This window comes from Sitophilus oryzae, unplaced genomic scaffold, assembly GCF_002938485.1.
Source record: "Sitophilus oryzae breed Bouriz unplaced genomic scaffold, Soryzae_2.0 scaffold_88_pilon_pilon, whole genome shotgun sequence".
NCBI classification, from domain to species: Eukaryota; Metazoa; Arthropoda; class Insecta; order Coleoptera; family Curculionidae; genus Sitophilus; species Sitophilus oryzae.
Genome location: NW_022147516.1, coordinates 146478 through 160503, shown reverse-complemented (window position 1 = coordinate 160503; position 14026 = coordinate 146478). Strand labels below are relative to the sequence as shown.

At 30.9% G+C, this 14026-nt stretch overlaps 2 protein-coding genes across 2 annotated transcripts; both read left to right on the top strand.

The window, feature by feature from the left end:
• The first annotated feature begins 6717 nt into the window (after positions 1-6717).
• On the top strand, positions 6718-8689 carry LOC115890617 (activating signal cointegrator 1). Its single transcript, XM_030910895.1, has 9 exons — positions 6718-6855; positions 6908-7188; positions 7253-7371; positions 7426-7478; positions 7530-7788; positions 7846-8057; positions 8111-8232; positions 8292-8489; positions 8550-8689. The coding sequence occupies exons 1-9, from the start codon at positions 6782-6784 to the stop codon at positions 8612-8614; spliced, it is 1383 nt and encodes a 460-aa protein (XP_030766755.1). The 5' UTR covers positions 6718-6781; the 3' UTR covers positions 8615-8689.
• A 151-nt stretch (positions 8690-8840) lies between these two features.
• On the top strand, positions 8841-12049 carry LOC115890615 (26S proteasome regulatory subunit 4). Its single transcript, XM_030910891.1, has 8 exons — positions 8841-8960; positions 9016-9316; positions 9375-9554; positions 9615-9767; positions 9820-10043; positions 10099-10209; positions 10283-10492; positions 11818-12049. The coding sequence occupies exons 1-8, from the start codon at positions 8958-8960 to the stop codon at positions 11950-11952; spliced, it is 1317 nt and encodes a 438-aa protein (XP_030766751.1). The 5' UTR covers positions 8841-8957; the 3' UTR covers positions 11953-12049.
• The last annotated feature ends 1977 nt before the right edge of the window (positions 12050-14026 follow it).

Sequence of the window (14026 nt, the reverse complement as noted above, 5' to 3'; positions counted from 1 at the left end):
CCATCTTCGTATCTATTACGGTTTCCGAGATACCAATGCTCGTACCTCGAATTTGTAGTACCCTGTATAGGGCATGTTCGATAATACCCTGCCAATAACCCAAGGTAGTACACAGTTTTATCGGTAATATCGTCATAGCCTGGATATTTACGAAAATGGGCATAAATTAAGGTCAGTGTTGAAAATGTTATTCTTTTATTGTTGTTGTCAATCTTTGTCTGGTCAATAACTTTACTGACCACTGACCACATAATATTGGGTAATGTTGAAATACAACAAGTATCAACAGCAACAACAATATCACAGTTTTAACATTTCCTTAATGTTTCTGTTATAATAGCTGTTTAGATTAGATAGCTCCATTGGGTTTTTACGTTACTAATTAACCGGTCAGTAACCACAATGTCCAACCTAAGTAGGTATACAGGGTGTCCCAGACTGAGCGTGCCATTGTTTCATGTCAATAGAGAACAACGGCATACGGTCGAGTCGGCCTACAAACACGTAAACGTTTACGTACGCATGCGCATTTCTTATATTTTTATTTTTTATACACGTAAAAGATTCTTTACGTCTACGTCTACGTGCCAGCAGCGGCCGACTCGACCGTATGCCGTTGTTCTCTATTGTTTCACAGCGATTTCTATCGATTGAATATATTTTTAAGATCGCGGGACTTCCGGAAATATCGAATATGTTGACAGCAACTTTCTAATTTTAAATGGGTACCCCCATTTATTATTACATACTTAATTACATGTGGCTATCTGAGCAATTAAAAAATTATCATAAATAATTTTTTTCAAAAGGAAACCCGGTTTTTTTTTATTTAACTAGTGAAAAGGTTTTTATTTCGTTATTTTTTGATTATACATGATTATACGAGAGTATAATCAAAATATACTTTGGTAATCACTAAATTCGACGTTTAGGCTACACAAAATTTTTTGACAGGCATTTTTTTTCTTCAAAAATTTGAAATATCTTCTTTTCTCAAAAACGGTTAATGTTTACTCATATAGAGTGTTTAATATTAAAATTCATAAAATTTTACAGAGAATTTACAAGAAGAAAGTTCTTGCCCACTGTCCATCCATTTCCGGAAGTGCCGCCATATTGAAAATAATTTTCGTCGATAAATCTTGTTGTGTAACAATGTCTGCTCTAGATATTGTAGTTCTCCAGAAACTTCAAATGCACGCTCAGCCTGGGACACCCTGTATACAAATTTGGCCGGTAATTACTGTTAAAGGCCGGTTTTACATCTTTGTCCGTAACATATCTGAAGTTAATATGTGTTTTATAATATTTTTAATTTATTTAAAATAAATTGTTTTTATGTTGAACATTATTTATTTGTTGTACAATTTCTACTTTTCAAATAATTCTTTTCTTGGATAATATTTAAATATTTTATGTAGTTTGAATTAGAATAACGTAATAGGTGTTGGCTGTCATGGTATTAATACAATAAGTTCGCACATTCTATTGATGTAGGTTTGTTGATATTTTTAGCATATATTTTGGATAGCTTAAAGTGTGTGCTTGAAAAGTAAGACATACTTTCAAATAAAGTATTAAGTGACTTTGTACTAGTAGATTAGTGTTAGATTCGACGAGTACTTAATGTTGAAAACTATATATAAATGAACAAGAATTTAGGCGCTTATAATTTATTTATTTTATATTAATATAAAAATTATTAATAATTTATTTCATTCCTAACTAATGTTAAATTAACGGCTCTAACAATGTAACAGTTTTGTACAGGGTGTTACTCAGAAGTGGCTCACCTTTATAGCTTTTTGTTATTTTTTTCAGATAAAAAACGAAATTTGGTATATTAAAACTAAAAGAATTTCGGACTTCCATCATTGTACTATTTTTTAAGCAAAAATGTCAAAAGTTGACATATTAGATGTCATTCTATTCAGAATAATATTACTATATAATAGCAAAAGTAGCAAAAATCAAAAATTGTAAACATTTTCGGTGAAACAGGAATTGACAGAAAATAATTTAATACGTCAATCAATCCTGATTTACGTCATACATATGGTCATATACTGAATGTCGCTTTTTTGTCTGAAAAAAAAATAAGAAAAGTAATAGGGGGGTGATCGAGCCACTTTTCAAAAATACCAGGTGTAAAAAAGGGCCTCTCTATACAGCAATAAGTTTAATATTGTAATTATTTGTTAAGATATTTATATGTATGACTATTTTAATTTGAAATTGAGTCTATAATGTTTATTTATTATGTATAACATAATTTGAATAATAATTGTAACTTAAAAGCAATGTAAGCAATACGATCTATTTTAAATACACGAAAATTGTTTGTTGCATTTATGTAGATATATTCAGCCATTAGTTAACATACAGTTTACTCAACGCCTATAGACTCACCAAATGTATACAAATACATATGAGACATGCAAGAGAACTGTAATACTACAATAATATTATATTATAATATTGATGTAAAGTCTGACCAAAAAGTCAGCGAATATTTCGATAGATGACGCCCAAAAAATGAGAGAAAATATTTACCTGTGAAGTAAAATGACAGCTACAACTGTCACTGTCGTATGTTTCCTCTCGTTGGACGAACTATAGCATTACTGATATTTACGTGCGGCATGTCTCGTGTATTAGTTGGCGTTTGGTGCATCTTGGTGTTGAATATACTTTAGTTATTTAGATCTGCTCTAGTAAATCTTTATTGATTGAAAGTAAAGAGTTAATTTTGTCTCGAGATATCAGGAAAGTGATTTTCATATTAATGCTTACTGTATTATGATTTTTTTATATGTAGGGTGTAAAAAAATGGTTTACTCTGGAAGGTTTACTCCAAATATGTTCATAGGAACTTTTTATTTTATTTTTATCTGTAGAATCACCCATTACAGTTTGGTACACTATGTTTTCACACCCTGTATAATAAAACATAATTATAAGATTGATTGACTTACCTGGTAAGGAAGATCAATCTTGATTATTCGAGCATCGTAGTCCTTCTATGATAGCTTTTGGTAGGTATCACTTTTCCTATCCCGCGCACAAAGTGGTTCGAAAGAATGTGTAATGTAAACAAACATCCTCAGCTTCGCCCCTGGAGGCGACCCATCGGTCCTTAATTAGTTCATTTGTGACGGAGTAAATCGCACTGAATCGGGTAATGTTTGGGGTATGGAGGGCTCTATCATAGAAGGACTACGATGCTCGAATAATCAAGATTGATCTTCCTTACCAGGTAAGTCAATCAATCTTATAATTATTCTTCGCATCTCCGTCCTTCTATGATAGCTTTTGGTAGATGTTCATAGAAACTTTATTCGGTGCGATATTGGTAAGAAAGCTAGATAATATCTAGTAATATTTTATTATAGAATTATTATCTATAATTAATACAACCTAAATAAAATATTTGCGTATATTATGTTTACCTTATTATGTTTTAACCTAAACAAAAATGTTTGCCCATATTAATCGTAACGATATAGTAGTAAAACAATTAATACCAAAAATAAGAAACAAAATAATTATTTAAATTAAATGACTACGAGTAAACCTCACAATAAAAGGAAACTGACACACAATAAGTCTAATCTTGTTTAGTTTCTTAGTTTTTACGAATTTTCTTAATTATCTATTCTCTTAATAATACAATTAGCAAAATCTGTAGGTTGGTTGTCAAGGGGTAAATTATAAAGTTATTAAATACTTTAGATCTTTCTGTCCAGCCTGCCGTTTTTTTTTAATTAAATCTATGTTAGTCCTGACCTATAAGCTGCTGATGTGGTGGCATAACGGACACTAGGACCCTTAATATGCAAGTATCAATACTACTTCTTTTGTAAAATTTCTTTTTACCCAGCGAGATATGCTTTGGGTCGATGCAGCATGAAGGGGTCGCTGGTATGTAATTAACGTAACAGTGAATTTGTAGAGTTACGATATAACTTAGTCTTATCTAAATAATACATTAATGTAGATGCAACACATAGTCCTGGTTTATCTCTAAAGTATGGAAAAACTAAAACCTTTGTTGTTTCCTTTTAACACCTGAGGTCTTTATTCTATCTGGAATTCTGATCTCGATCTGATCTGATGTTAAATACAGAGCTTTTTGAAATGGTCTGAACTCTGTGGTCCGAAGTAAATAGCAACAGAGTAGCGAGTTTCAATGTCAAGTCCTTTAATGTAAGAGTTTCATTGGGAAAAAGGCTATTAATATAATATCGATAATACTGGATAGGTGTCCCATGTTGACTCATATCTGGGTGTTGCCGGACGTCTGTTGTATAAAGTTTTTAAAAATCTCTTTAGTACTAACTCATCCTCCGTGTAAAATACTAATGAAAATGCCGATCTATAGCAATTAAGAGAAGAATAAGATAAACCATTGTTAAAAATGTATGTTAAGAAGATCAGTAACGCATTTAAATTGTAACTAAAAGGGTTATGACTCCTATCCCAACAAAACTTCCACCATTTTTTATAACAATAAGAATATTGTTTTAAGGTCCTATCTGAAAATGACGATAAAAAAACATTGGAATAGTTTCTTCTGGAAAGGATCTCAATTTAACCATTCCCGGATAGCTTCCCTGCCACCAGGGAAATTTTGTTGAACAAGGAATGTTCTTCTCTGAAAGGAAAGAAAATAGGGTCATCACCTGGTAACAATATTATGGGTTCTTCTATAAGTAGACTCATATATTGTGGATACCATGGCTGTATTGGCCAGTTTGGCACTACAGCTATACCCATTGCTCCTTTATTAGTAATTTTACTAAGTACCCTGTTCGTCAGAGAAAACGGCGGGAAAGCATAAAAGTAATAATTTGCCCAGCTAAAAGTAAATGTATCTACTCGAAACCTATCTGGATCTGGTCCCCGTGAAACATATTTTTTGCATCTTGCATTTATTCTTGATGCAAAAAGATCAATTTCGGGACAACCATATATTTCTATAATTTTTCTGAAAACACTCTGGTTTAATTCAAATTCTACATTTGATTGATGTTTACGAGATAAAAAATCTTCTTTAATATTTTCTTTGGTATTTATATATGAGGCAAAAATAAATATGTTTCTGGACTCATACCAATCCCAGATGTTTCTAGCTATATTGTTTAGGCTTGAATATCGGGAGCTGCCCATTCTGTGGATACATGTAATGGCTATTATCATTATGGCTATTATTATATTATATTATATATGGCTATTATTATTATTATGGCTATTATTATTATTATATCGTAGTCTCTGACATATCAATTCGCAATAGGATATGACAATTAGTTCTTAGTTAAGCAAAATATTTTAATGCATATAATGCAGTACACAGTTCAAGGTAATTAATACGGCATAAAATCTGGGTATTGTCCCAAAATCCCTGTGCCTCCTGGTCAACACACCAAGCCCCCCCAACCTGTATTTTAAGCGTCAGAAAATATTTCTAGAGAGTATGGTGTCGGTTTTATTTGTTTCTCTGAATTATTTATATTAGGTACCTATGTATCCACCAATCTATATCAAATAACAAGTTATTATGAATAATCATATTCAAGCTATAATTATTTCTACTCTGGGCTAATGATTTTATTTTAACTATTTCAAACGACTTTAAATGAAGCCGACCATAAGTAAAAGTGGGTGAAATTGAAACTAATTTGCCTACTACCGAAGCAAACGTTTTTATTCTGCAATTTGTTTTTGTCTTAGTCTCATTAATTTGTTTTTAATATCCTCTGCCTTTTCTATTGGCAGGCCTAACGTCATAAGAACTGAATTGAAAGTAAACCCTAAAAATGTTATATTCTGTGTGGGAATTAAAATACTCTTTTCCAAGTTAAGAATAAAACCTAGGTTATATAAAAGTTCTATAGTATTTTTAGTCGTTTTACAATCGTCATCTAATAAATAACTAAGATATGCCCTCTCTATCTTAATCTCTTTATTGCCGGTTTTAGCAATTTAGTGAAAATAAATAGTGCTATATTTAAGCCAAAAGGCAAGCATGTAAATTCATAAATTTTCTTTGAAAACAAAATCTTAAATATTTTCTATAGTTTTCATTAATGGATAATAGAAAATATGCATTTTTCTATTATCGATATTATCATGAAACAATTATTTTAATTAAGTTTTATTAACTAAGTTATTAATTTCAAAGCGCTTCGATAATCCTCCATCTTAAAATGATGGTTAATAATAAATTTGTTTAATTTTTTTAAATTAAGAATATGAGAATCATGCTCTCCATTGGGCTTCTTTATTAAAAAAAAAATATGAAGACAAAAACTGGGTCTTTTTATAAGAACACTCTAATTGTTATATTAATTCCTTCTTGTTTATATTTGATTAATGAAAAATGTTTGTGATATTTTAATATCATTTATGATGTAGGTATGTATTTCTTGATACTGTAAAAATTATTTGCATTATATTTTAAATTATGAATAAATAATTGATGAAAATTATTTGTAGTTTGGTTTTGCTTAGTAAGTAGATGTCCATCGTAATCATAGAGTAAAAAATAAGATCGGGATTCTACTGTACATATAAAAAACCTGTAAAAAACCCTCTGAATAAAAATTATAAGATATTAAAATATTTTTTTATTCCAAGAAAAAGTTTAACAAGGCAACCAAATATACACAATTTAAGATATGACATGACGTAATGACGTTTCAGAAGTGTTTCAAAATTTTTCTAACCTATATAAATTTGACATCTATTTTTTTTAAGTTTGTGATTGAAAAATAAAGTTATGGCTCAAAATCAAGGAATTATAAACAATTTACGAGTTATTTTAGGCAACGATGTAGAACTAAATATTGTAGAGTATGTTAAGCCTTTAAATTGAAATATTAATACTTATAGATTCAATTTTAAGGTACATTTCTACAATGAAACATGAAGAGGACTTTGAAGAGTTTATGGAGAATATCGTTGATAAAAACAGCCAAGCTCATATCAACGCATATAATGCTATTAAATATATAATTTTTGGTGACAAATTAAAGAAAAACAACAAACAGGTACAGCAAAATCAGAATAAATCTCAGAAGTCAAACAATTCGGAACAATCTAAACACGATCAACAAACATCTAAAAAAGGGAAAAAGAAGTTCAGAGATATAAATGCCTTTCAAGAACAGAAAAAGGAAAAGGAAGGTGAGTTATTAATACCTACTTATCTACTAATGTGAAATATAAATTGAACATTATTGCAAATTAGGCAGACAGATTTGTGATTGTATGGGACAGGAGCATGAATTTATGAATAATTGTCTGGAATGTGGAAGAATTCACTGTTTTAAGGAAGGTCCAGGATCCTGTTTCTATTGTGGAACTCCAGTAATATTTTAATAACTTTACCTGGTTTGATCTAAAAAAAATAACTTTTTACAGATATCAGTTAGAGGAGAAATACAAAACGCTGCCAATAGTAAACCTCTTATGAAGTAGGTTATATTACCTTTCAGTATATTGTAAAATAATCTTTTAATTTTTAGACCAAAGAAAAATACAGTCTTCGATGATGATAATGATTATTTTAAAATAAATGCCAAAAAATCCGAGGGAAGTAAAGGTAAAATGATAGTAGCTCTAGATTTTGCAAGTAGAAAAGTAATTGAAAGTACTCAGGAAGATGTTAGACTTAGAAAAATGTTATTGGAAGACTCAATTGAACATTTGAAGAGAGTTGAAAAATTATATGGTAATATTCAAAAGCTAAATCAAAGTATGGGAGCTTTGGCTTTAAAGGGCAATGTAAGAAAATTTCAAAGAGAAATAAGATTTCTTTTATGGTCTAACTGGACTTTTTAGAAAGACAATGATGAACTGGTAGATATTCTGGTACAAATGAGACACAAAAAACCTGCAGAAAGGGAAAATCTAGGTGATGAAGATAGTATAATGCCAGTTATTAACTATGAGACTAAAATATTTGATGAAGACCTGGCTTCAAATGTAGACCAGGGTTTGTGTCTGAGTATGCATCAACCTTATGCTAGTCTCTTAGTAGCTGGAGTAAAAAGGTATATATGTAACAGATATTAGTTTTTTTTTCTTATATTCTGTTTTATTTTAGACATGAAGGAAGAGTGTGGCCTACTACTCACAGAGGACGTTTGTGGATAGCAGCAGCTTCAAAACAGCCGGAAGATGAAGAGATTATAGCTTTAGAAAACTTTTACAGGGATTATTACAAAGGTAAAACCTTGCCTTAAAGTAGTTCGTGAAAATAAGATATATTAATGAATAATTTTTAGATCCATCTCTAAAATTTCCCAAAGAGTATCCAACCAGTTGTCTTTTGGGTTGTGTAACAATAGACGAATGTTTAGATCAGGAAAACTATAGGAAAAAGTTTGGCGATGGTGGAGAATCTTCGAGTCCGTATGTGATGATTTGCTCAAACCCGATTATTTTACCTATATTTTATCCCATTAGCGGAAAGCACAAAATATGTATGTATTTACTAGATTTTACTTACATTCCTGGATACATTCTTTATTTCTGTTTTTCAGATCCTCTGGATAAAGATTTACACAAATGCGCCAAGATGGCTTTACAACATGCAAAATATATCTGATATTCTTATGAATATGTAATTAAATTATATTTATTTGTAAAATGTTTATTAGATATATAATAATATATAAAATTCTTTCAATAAATAATATATTTTGTATAATCTCTGGCAACAGATTTGTTTGCTATTTGTTGTTTTTATAATTAAGAAATTAAGTTCAAATATTATTAAATTCACAGATTAAATATGAGGCAACCAAATATACACGATGAAAATGACAATCAAATAAACATAACCTTAAACCTAAAATTCTGCCAATGACTTCATGACTTGTCAAATATTTGAATCAAATCGAAGGCTTCAGTGAGTTGATATTCATTTTTGGATTTATTTTCAATAAGAAATGGTAAAGTTGTTGACTATTTCATAGTATATTATTCTTATATCACAGTTTTTTACAGGGTCAGAGTCAGTCAGGCGGTAGTGGCGGTGATAAAAAGGAAGAGAAAGATAAAAAGAAAAAATATGAGCCCCCAATTCCTACACGAGTTGGTAAGAAGAAACGCCGTACAAAGGGGCCCGATACTGCCCTCAAGTTACCGGCAGTTACCCCGCATACTAGGTGTCGTCTAAAGTTGCTGAAACTAGAAAGAATTAAAGACTATTTGTTGATGGAGGAAGAGTTCATTCGCAATCAGGAGAGACTGAAGCCACAGGAAGAGAAGAACGAAGAAGAAAGATCTAAAGTAGACGATTTAAGAGGTATTTTTGTAAAAGTTTACTTTTATTTAGATTTCTACATGGTGTGTTTATTGTCTAGGAACACCTATGTCAGTAGGAAATCTTGAAGAAATAATTGATGATAACCACGCTATTGTTTCCACGTCTGTGGGAAGTGAACATTATGTGAGCATTTTGTCTTTTGTTGATAAAGATCAGCTCGAGCCTGGTTGCTCTGTACTTCTTAATCACAAAGTACATGCTGTAGTTGGTGTGTTAGGCGAGTATTCCAAACCTATTAGAATAGAATTATCATAAAAAATGCAAATTTTGTATTTAGGTGATGATACTGATCCTATGGTAACAGTAATGAAATTAGAAAAGGCTCCACAAGAAACATACGCAGATATAGGAGGTCTTGACAACCAAATTCAAGAAATTAAAGAGTCGGTGGAATTACCGTTGACACATCCTGAATACTATGAAGAAATGGGTAATGTTAATACTTAATAATTTATAATAAACTCTAATATTTGGTGTTTTAGGTATTAAACCACCGAAAGGTGTTATCTTATATGGTCCTCCAGGAACTGGCAAAACACTTCTTGCAAAAGCAGTAGCCAATCAAACATCAGCTACTTTTCTGAGGGTGGTGGGGTCAGAACTAATTCAGAAATATTTAGGAGATGGCCCTAAATTGGTTAGAGAACTATTTAGAGTTGCTGAAGAACATGCTCCGTCCATTGTTTTTATTGATGAAATTGATGCGGTATTTTCTAACACAGTTAAATGTAATTTATTATTTATAACTATCGGTATTGTAGGTTGGAACAAAAAGGTATGATTCAAACTCTGGAGGTGAGAGAGAGATACAACGTACAATGTTGGAACTCTTAAATCAGCTGGATGGGTTTGATTCCAGAGGGGATGTAAAGGTAAGTTAGTCTTAATAATTTTTCGCCTCATATTAAAGATTTATTTTTTTTAACATGAATTTGTTTATTGTAGGTGATAATGGCAACAAACCGAATTGAAACACTTGATCCAGCACTTATAAGGCCAGGGCGTATAGATAGGAAAATTGAATTTCCACTGCCCGATGAAAAAACAAAGAAAAGAATTTTTAATATACACACATCCCGTATGACTTTGGCCGAAGATGTCAATTTGCAGGAATTGATTATGGCAAAAGATGATCTATCTGGAGCTGATATTAAGGTATTTAAGTAGATAAATCAAATTTAGTTAGTAATGCTTTGAAATCTAATATACCTATAAAATTCTCCAGTCATAGTTTTAGTTACTATACTCCTCGTAAACGGCTTGACCGATTTGGATCACATTTTATATGTATATTCAAAAGGTCTGGTTGTTATCTATTTTTTATCCCCCTAAATGATAAAAGTGACCCACCCCAATTTTTTTAAACTGTTCGGACAATTTTTTTTATTTTTTATGATGTGTCATTAAAAAATACATACAACCCTAAATTTTCACCCTTCTACCATCAACCCCTTTTTTGAATAATTTTTGTTACCATACTCCTCCAAAACGGCTTAACCGATTTTGATGAAATTTTATATGTATATTCAGTAGGTCTGAGAATGGGTTGTTATCTACTTTTTATATGCCTAAGTGATAAGGGTGGCCTACCCCAATCTTTTTTTTTATATGGCATTAAAAAATACATACAACCCTAAATTTTCACCCTTTTACCATCAACCCCTTTTTTTAATATTTTTTGTTACCATACTCTTCCAAAACGGCTTGACCGATTTTGATGAAATTTTATATGTATATTCAGTAGGTCTGAGAATGGATTGTTATCTACTTTTTATACGCCTAAATGATAAGGGTGGCCCACCCCAATCTTGTTATTTTTTTATGTCATTAAAAAATACATACAACCCTAAATTTTCACCCTTTTACCATCAACCCCTTTTTTAATAATTTTTGTTACCATACTCTTCCAAAACGGCTTGACCGATTTGGATGAAATTTTATATGTATATTCAGTAGGTCTGAGAATGGGTTGTTATCTACTTTTTATACGCCTAAGTGATAAGGGTGGCCCACCCCAATCTTGTTATTTTTTTATATGGCATTAAAAAATACATACAACCCTAAATTTTCACCCTTCTACCATCAACCCCTTTTTTAATTATTTTTGTTACCAACTCCTTCGAAACGGCTTGACCGATTTTGATGAAATTTTATATGTACTATATTCAGTAGGACTGATAATAGGTTGTTATCTATTTTTTATATCCCGAAGTGATAAGGGTGGCCCACCTTAATTTTTTTTATTGTTTGGATAACATTTTTTGTTATTTTTTTATGATGGCATTAAAAAATACATACAACCCATAAATTTTCACCTTTCTACCGTCAACCCTTATTTTTAATAGCGATATTAGTAATTGAATTATTTTCAACCTCATGCATAAAACTGACTGTTGTCCCATAAAAAATATTTATATAGCAAAACAACGTTTGCCGGGTCAGCTAGTATCCATATTATTTTTTTTAATTTTGTGTTTCAGGCCATTTGTACTGAAGCTGGATTAATGGCTCTCAGAGAAAGAAGGATGAAAGTGATGAACGAAGATTTCAAAAAATCAAAAGAAAACGTGTTATATAGAAAGAAAGAAGGTACACCAGAGGGTCTCTACTTGTAAAAGTTACACAAAATTATTTCCCATTAGTTCCCGCTTTTTATTACATACTTACTTTGTGAAACATTTATAAAAATAAATAATTTAATATTTAAATACTTTTTTAGCATAGATTTGAGATATATGAAACACAATTAAAAAAATACCTTACATTTATTTATAATCAAAAAATAGTTAAATAAAAATGATATAAAGTAGTAGCTAAACATAAAAAAACACAAGGAACTAACAAAAATAACAAAATATTAACTAAAACATTTCACTAACTGAATGCCCCTTTCTTTTTAAGTAGAGTTTTTGTATTTATCCTGTTAACTCTCGAATTTTCGGCTAACATTCTATTTCTAAAATCTTTGGGATGAAAACCTTGATGAAAACCCAATGTGGAAGGTTTCATTTTTTATTTTTTTGATGCCGGCGACGTAGATGGTTTTAAATCTTCAATAGCTGAAGCGTTCCATGAAGTGACGACGTCGGCATTACTCTGCGACGGTTTTATTTTACGCCTGGGTCTGTTCTCAACATCCGTGATAAGTTGATTGACAAGACTAAAACTAGAAGCTATCGGGTCCCTTGTTTGGTTCTTCGATTGTTTCTTTTTAGGTTTCTTTTTTTCTTTGCCTTTTTACTAATTTGCGTTTTTATTCGGCTTTGTATTTTTAGTCAAATCATCAATACTCTTATTCAATCTTCATTTAAGCGCCTTCTCGTTCAGAACGTCCCTCGAATCTTGAACATTATCTAAAGAAGTACTTGATTTAGGTATACTTTCCGGAGTCTCTATATTATGAAAATCATCAGAATTGGTTTGTGAACTTAGAATAATACTACTATCTTCCTCCACGTTTTTCTATTCTATTTCTTTTGAAAGGTTATCATTTTTCGTGTCTTCATATTTCAAAGAGATATTTACAGCAATTTCACCTTTTGATACACAAAAACAAAACGAATCTACCAAAGCATTTATTCTTTTACTTATTCCTAATTCTACTGAACCATGTACCTACTATAATATTTTCGTAGATTGTTAGTGAAGACTTTCTTGGTCTACTTTTTTGATGTGATTATCATTTTTTTAATATAGGCTTCAGATATATAAAACACATTTAAAAAATACCTTACGTTTATTTATAATCAAAAACAATTAAATAATAATGGTATAAAGTAGTAGCTAATTATAAAAAAAACAAGGAACTACAAAAATAACAAAATACTAACTAAAACATTTCACTAACTGAATGCCCCTTTCTTCTTAAGTAGAGTTTTTGTATTTATCCTGTTAACTCTCGAATTTTCGGCTAACATTCTATTTCTAAAATCTTTGGGATGAAAACCTTGATGAAAACCCAATGTGGAAGGTTTCATTTTTTCTTTTTTCGATGCCGGCGACGTAGATGGTTTTAAATCTTCAATAGCTGAAGCGTGCCATGAAGTGACGACGTCGGCATTACTCTGCGACTGTTTTATTTTACGCCTGGGTCTGTTCTTAACATCTGTGATAAGTTGATTGCCAAGACTAAAACTAGAAGCTATCGGGTCCCTTGTTTGGTTCTCCGATTGTTTCTTTTTAGGTTTCTTTTCTTGCTTTGCCTTTTTTACTAATTTGCGTTTTTTATTCGGCTTTGTATTTTTAGTCAAATCATCAATACTCTTATTCAATCTTCATTTAAGCGCCTTCTCGTTCAGAACGTCCCTCGAATCTTGAACATTATCTAAAGAAGTACTTGATTTAGGTATACTTTCCGGAGTCTCTATATTATGAAAATCATCAGAATTGGTTTGTGAACTTAGAATAATACTACTATCTTCCTCCACGTTTTTCTATTCTATTTCTTTTGAAAGGTTATCATTTTTCGTGTCTTCATATTTCAAAGAGATATTTACAGCAATTTCACCTTTTGATACACAAGAACAAAACGAATCTACCAAAGCATTTATTCTTTTACTTATTCCTAATTCTACTGAACCATGTACCTACTATAATATTTTCGTAGATTGTTAGTGAAGACTTTCTTGGTCTACTTTTTGATGTGATTATCATTTTTTAATATAGGCTTCAGATATATAAAACACATTT

What these genes read in the sequence shown, in the direction of transcription:
- LOC115890617 (XM_030910895.1), top strand. Translation starts at nt 6,782, where the DNA reads ATGGCTCAAAATCAAGGAATTATAAACAATTTACGAGTTATTTTAGGC. An exon ending in GTTTCTATTGTGGAACTCCA is followed by an intron (nt 7,372 to 7,425) that starts GTAATATTTTAA and finishes AACTTTTTACAG; the next exon opens with ATATCAGTTAGAGGAGAAAT. An exon ending in TTAGTAGCTGGAGTAAAAAG is followed by an intron (nt 8,058 to 8,110) that starts GTATATATGTAA and finishes GTTTTATTTTAG; the next exon opens with ACATGAAGGAAGAGTGTGGC.
- LOC115890615 (XM_030910891.1), top strand. An exon ending in TAAAGTAGACGATTTAAGAG is followed by an intron (nt 9,317 to 9,374) that starts GTATTTTTGTAA and finishes TTTATTGTCTAG; the next exon opens with GAACACCTATGTCAGTAGGA. An exon ending in TGCTGTAGTTGGTGTGTTAG is followed by an intron (nt 9,555 to 9,614) that starts GCGAGTATTCCA and finishes TTTTGTATTTAG; the next exon opens with GTGATGATACTGATCCTATG.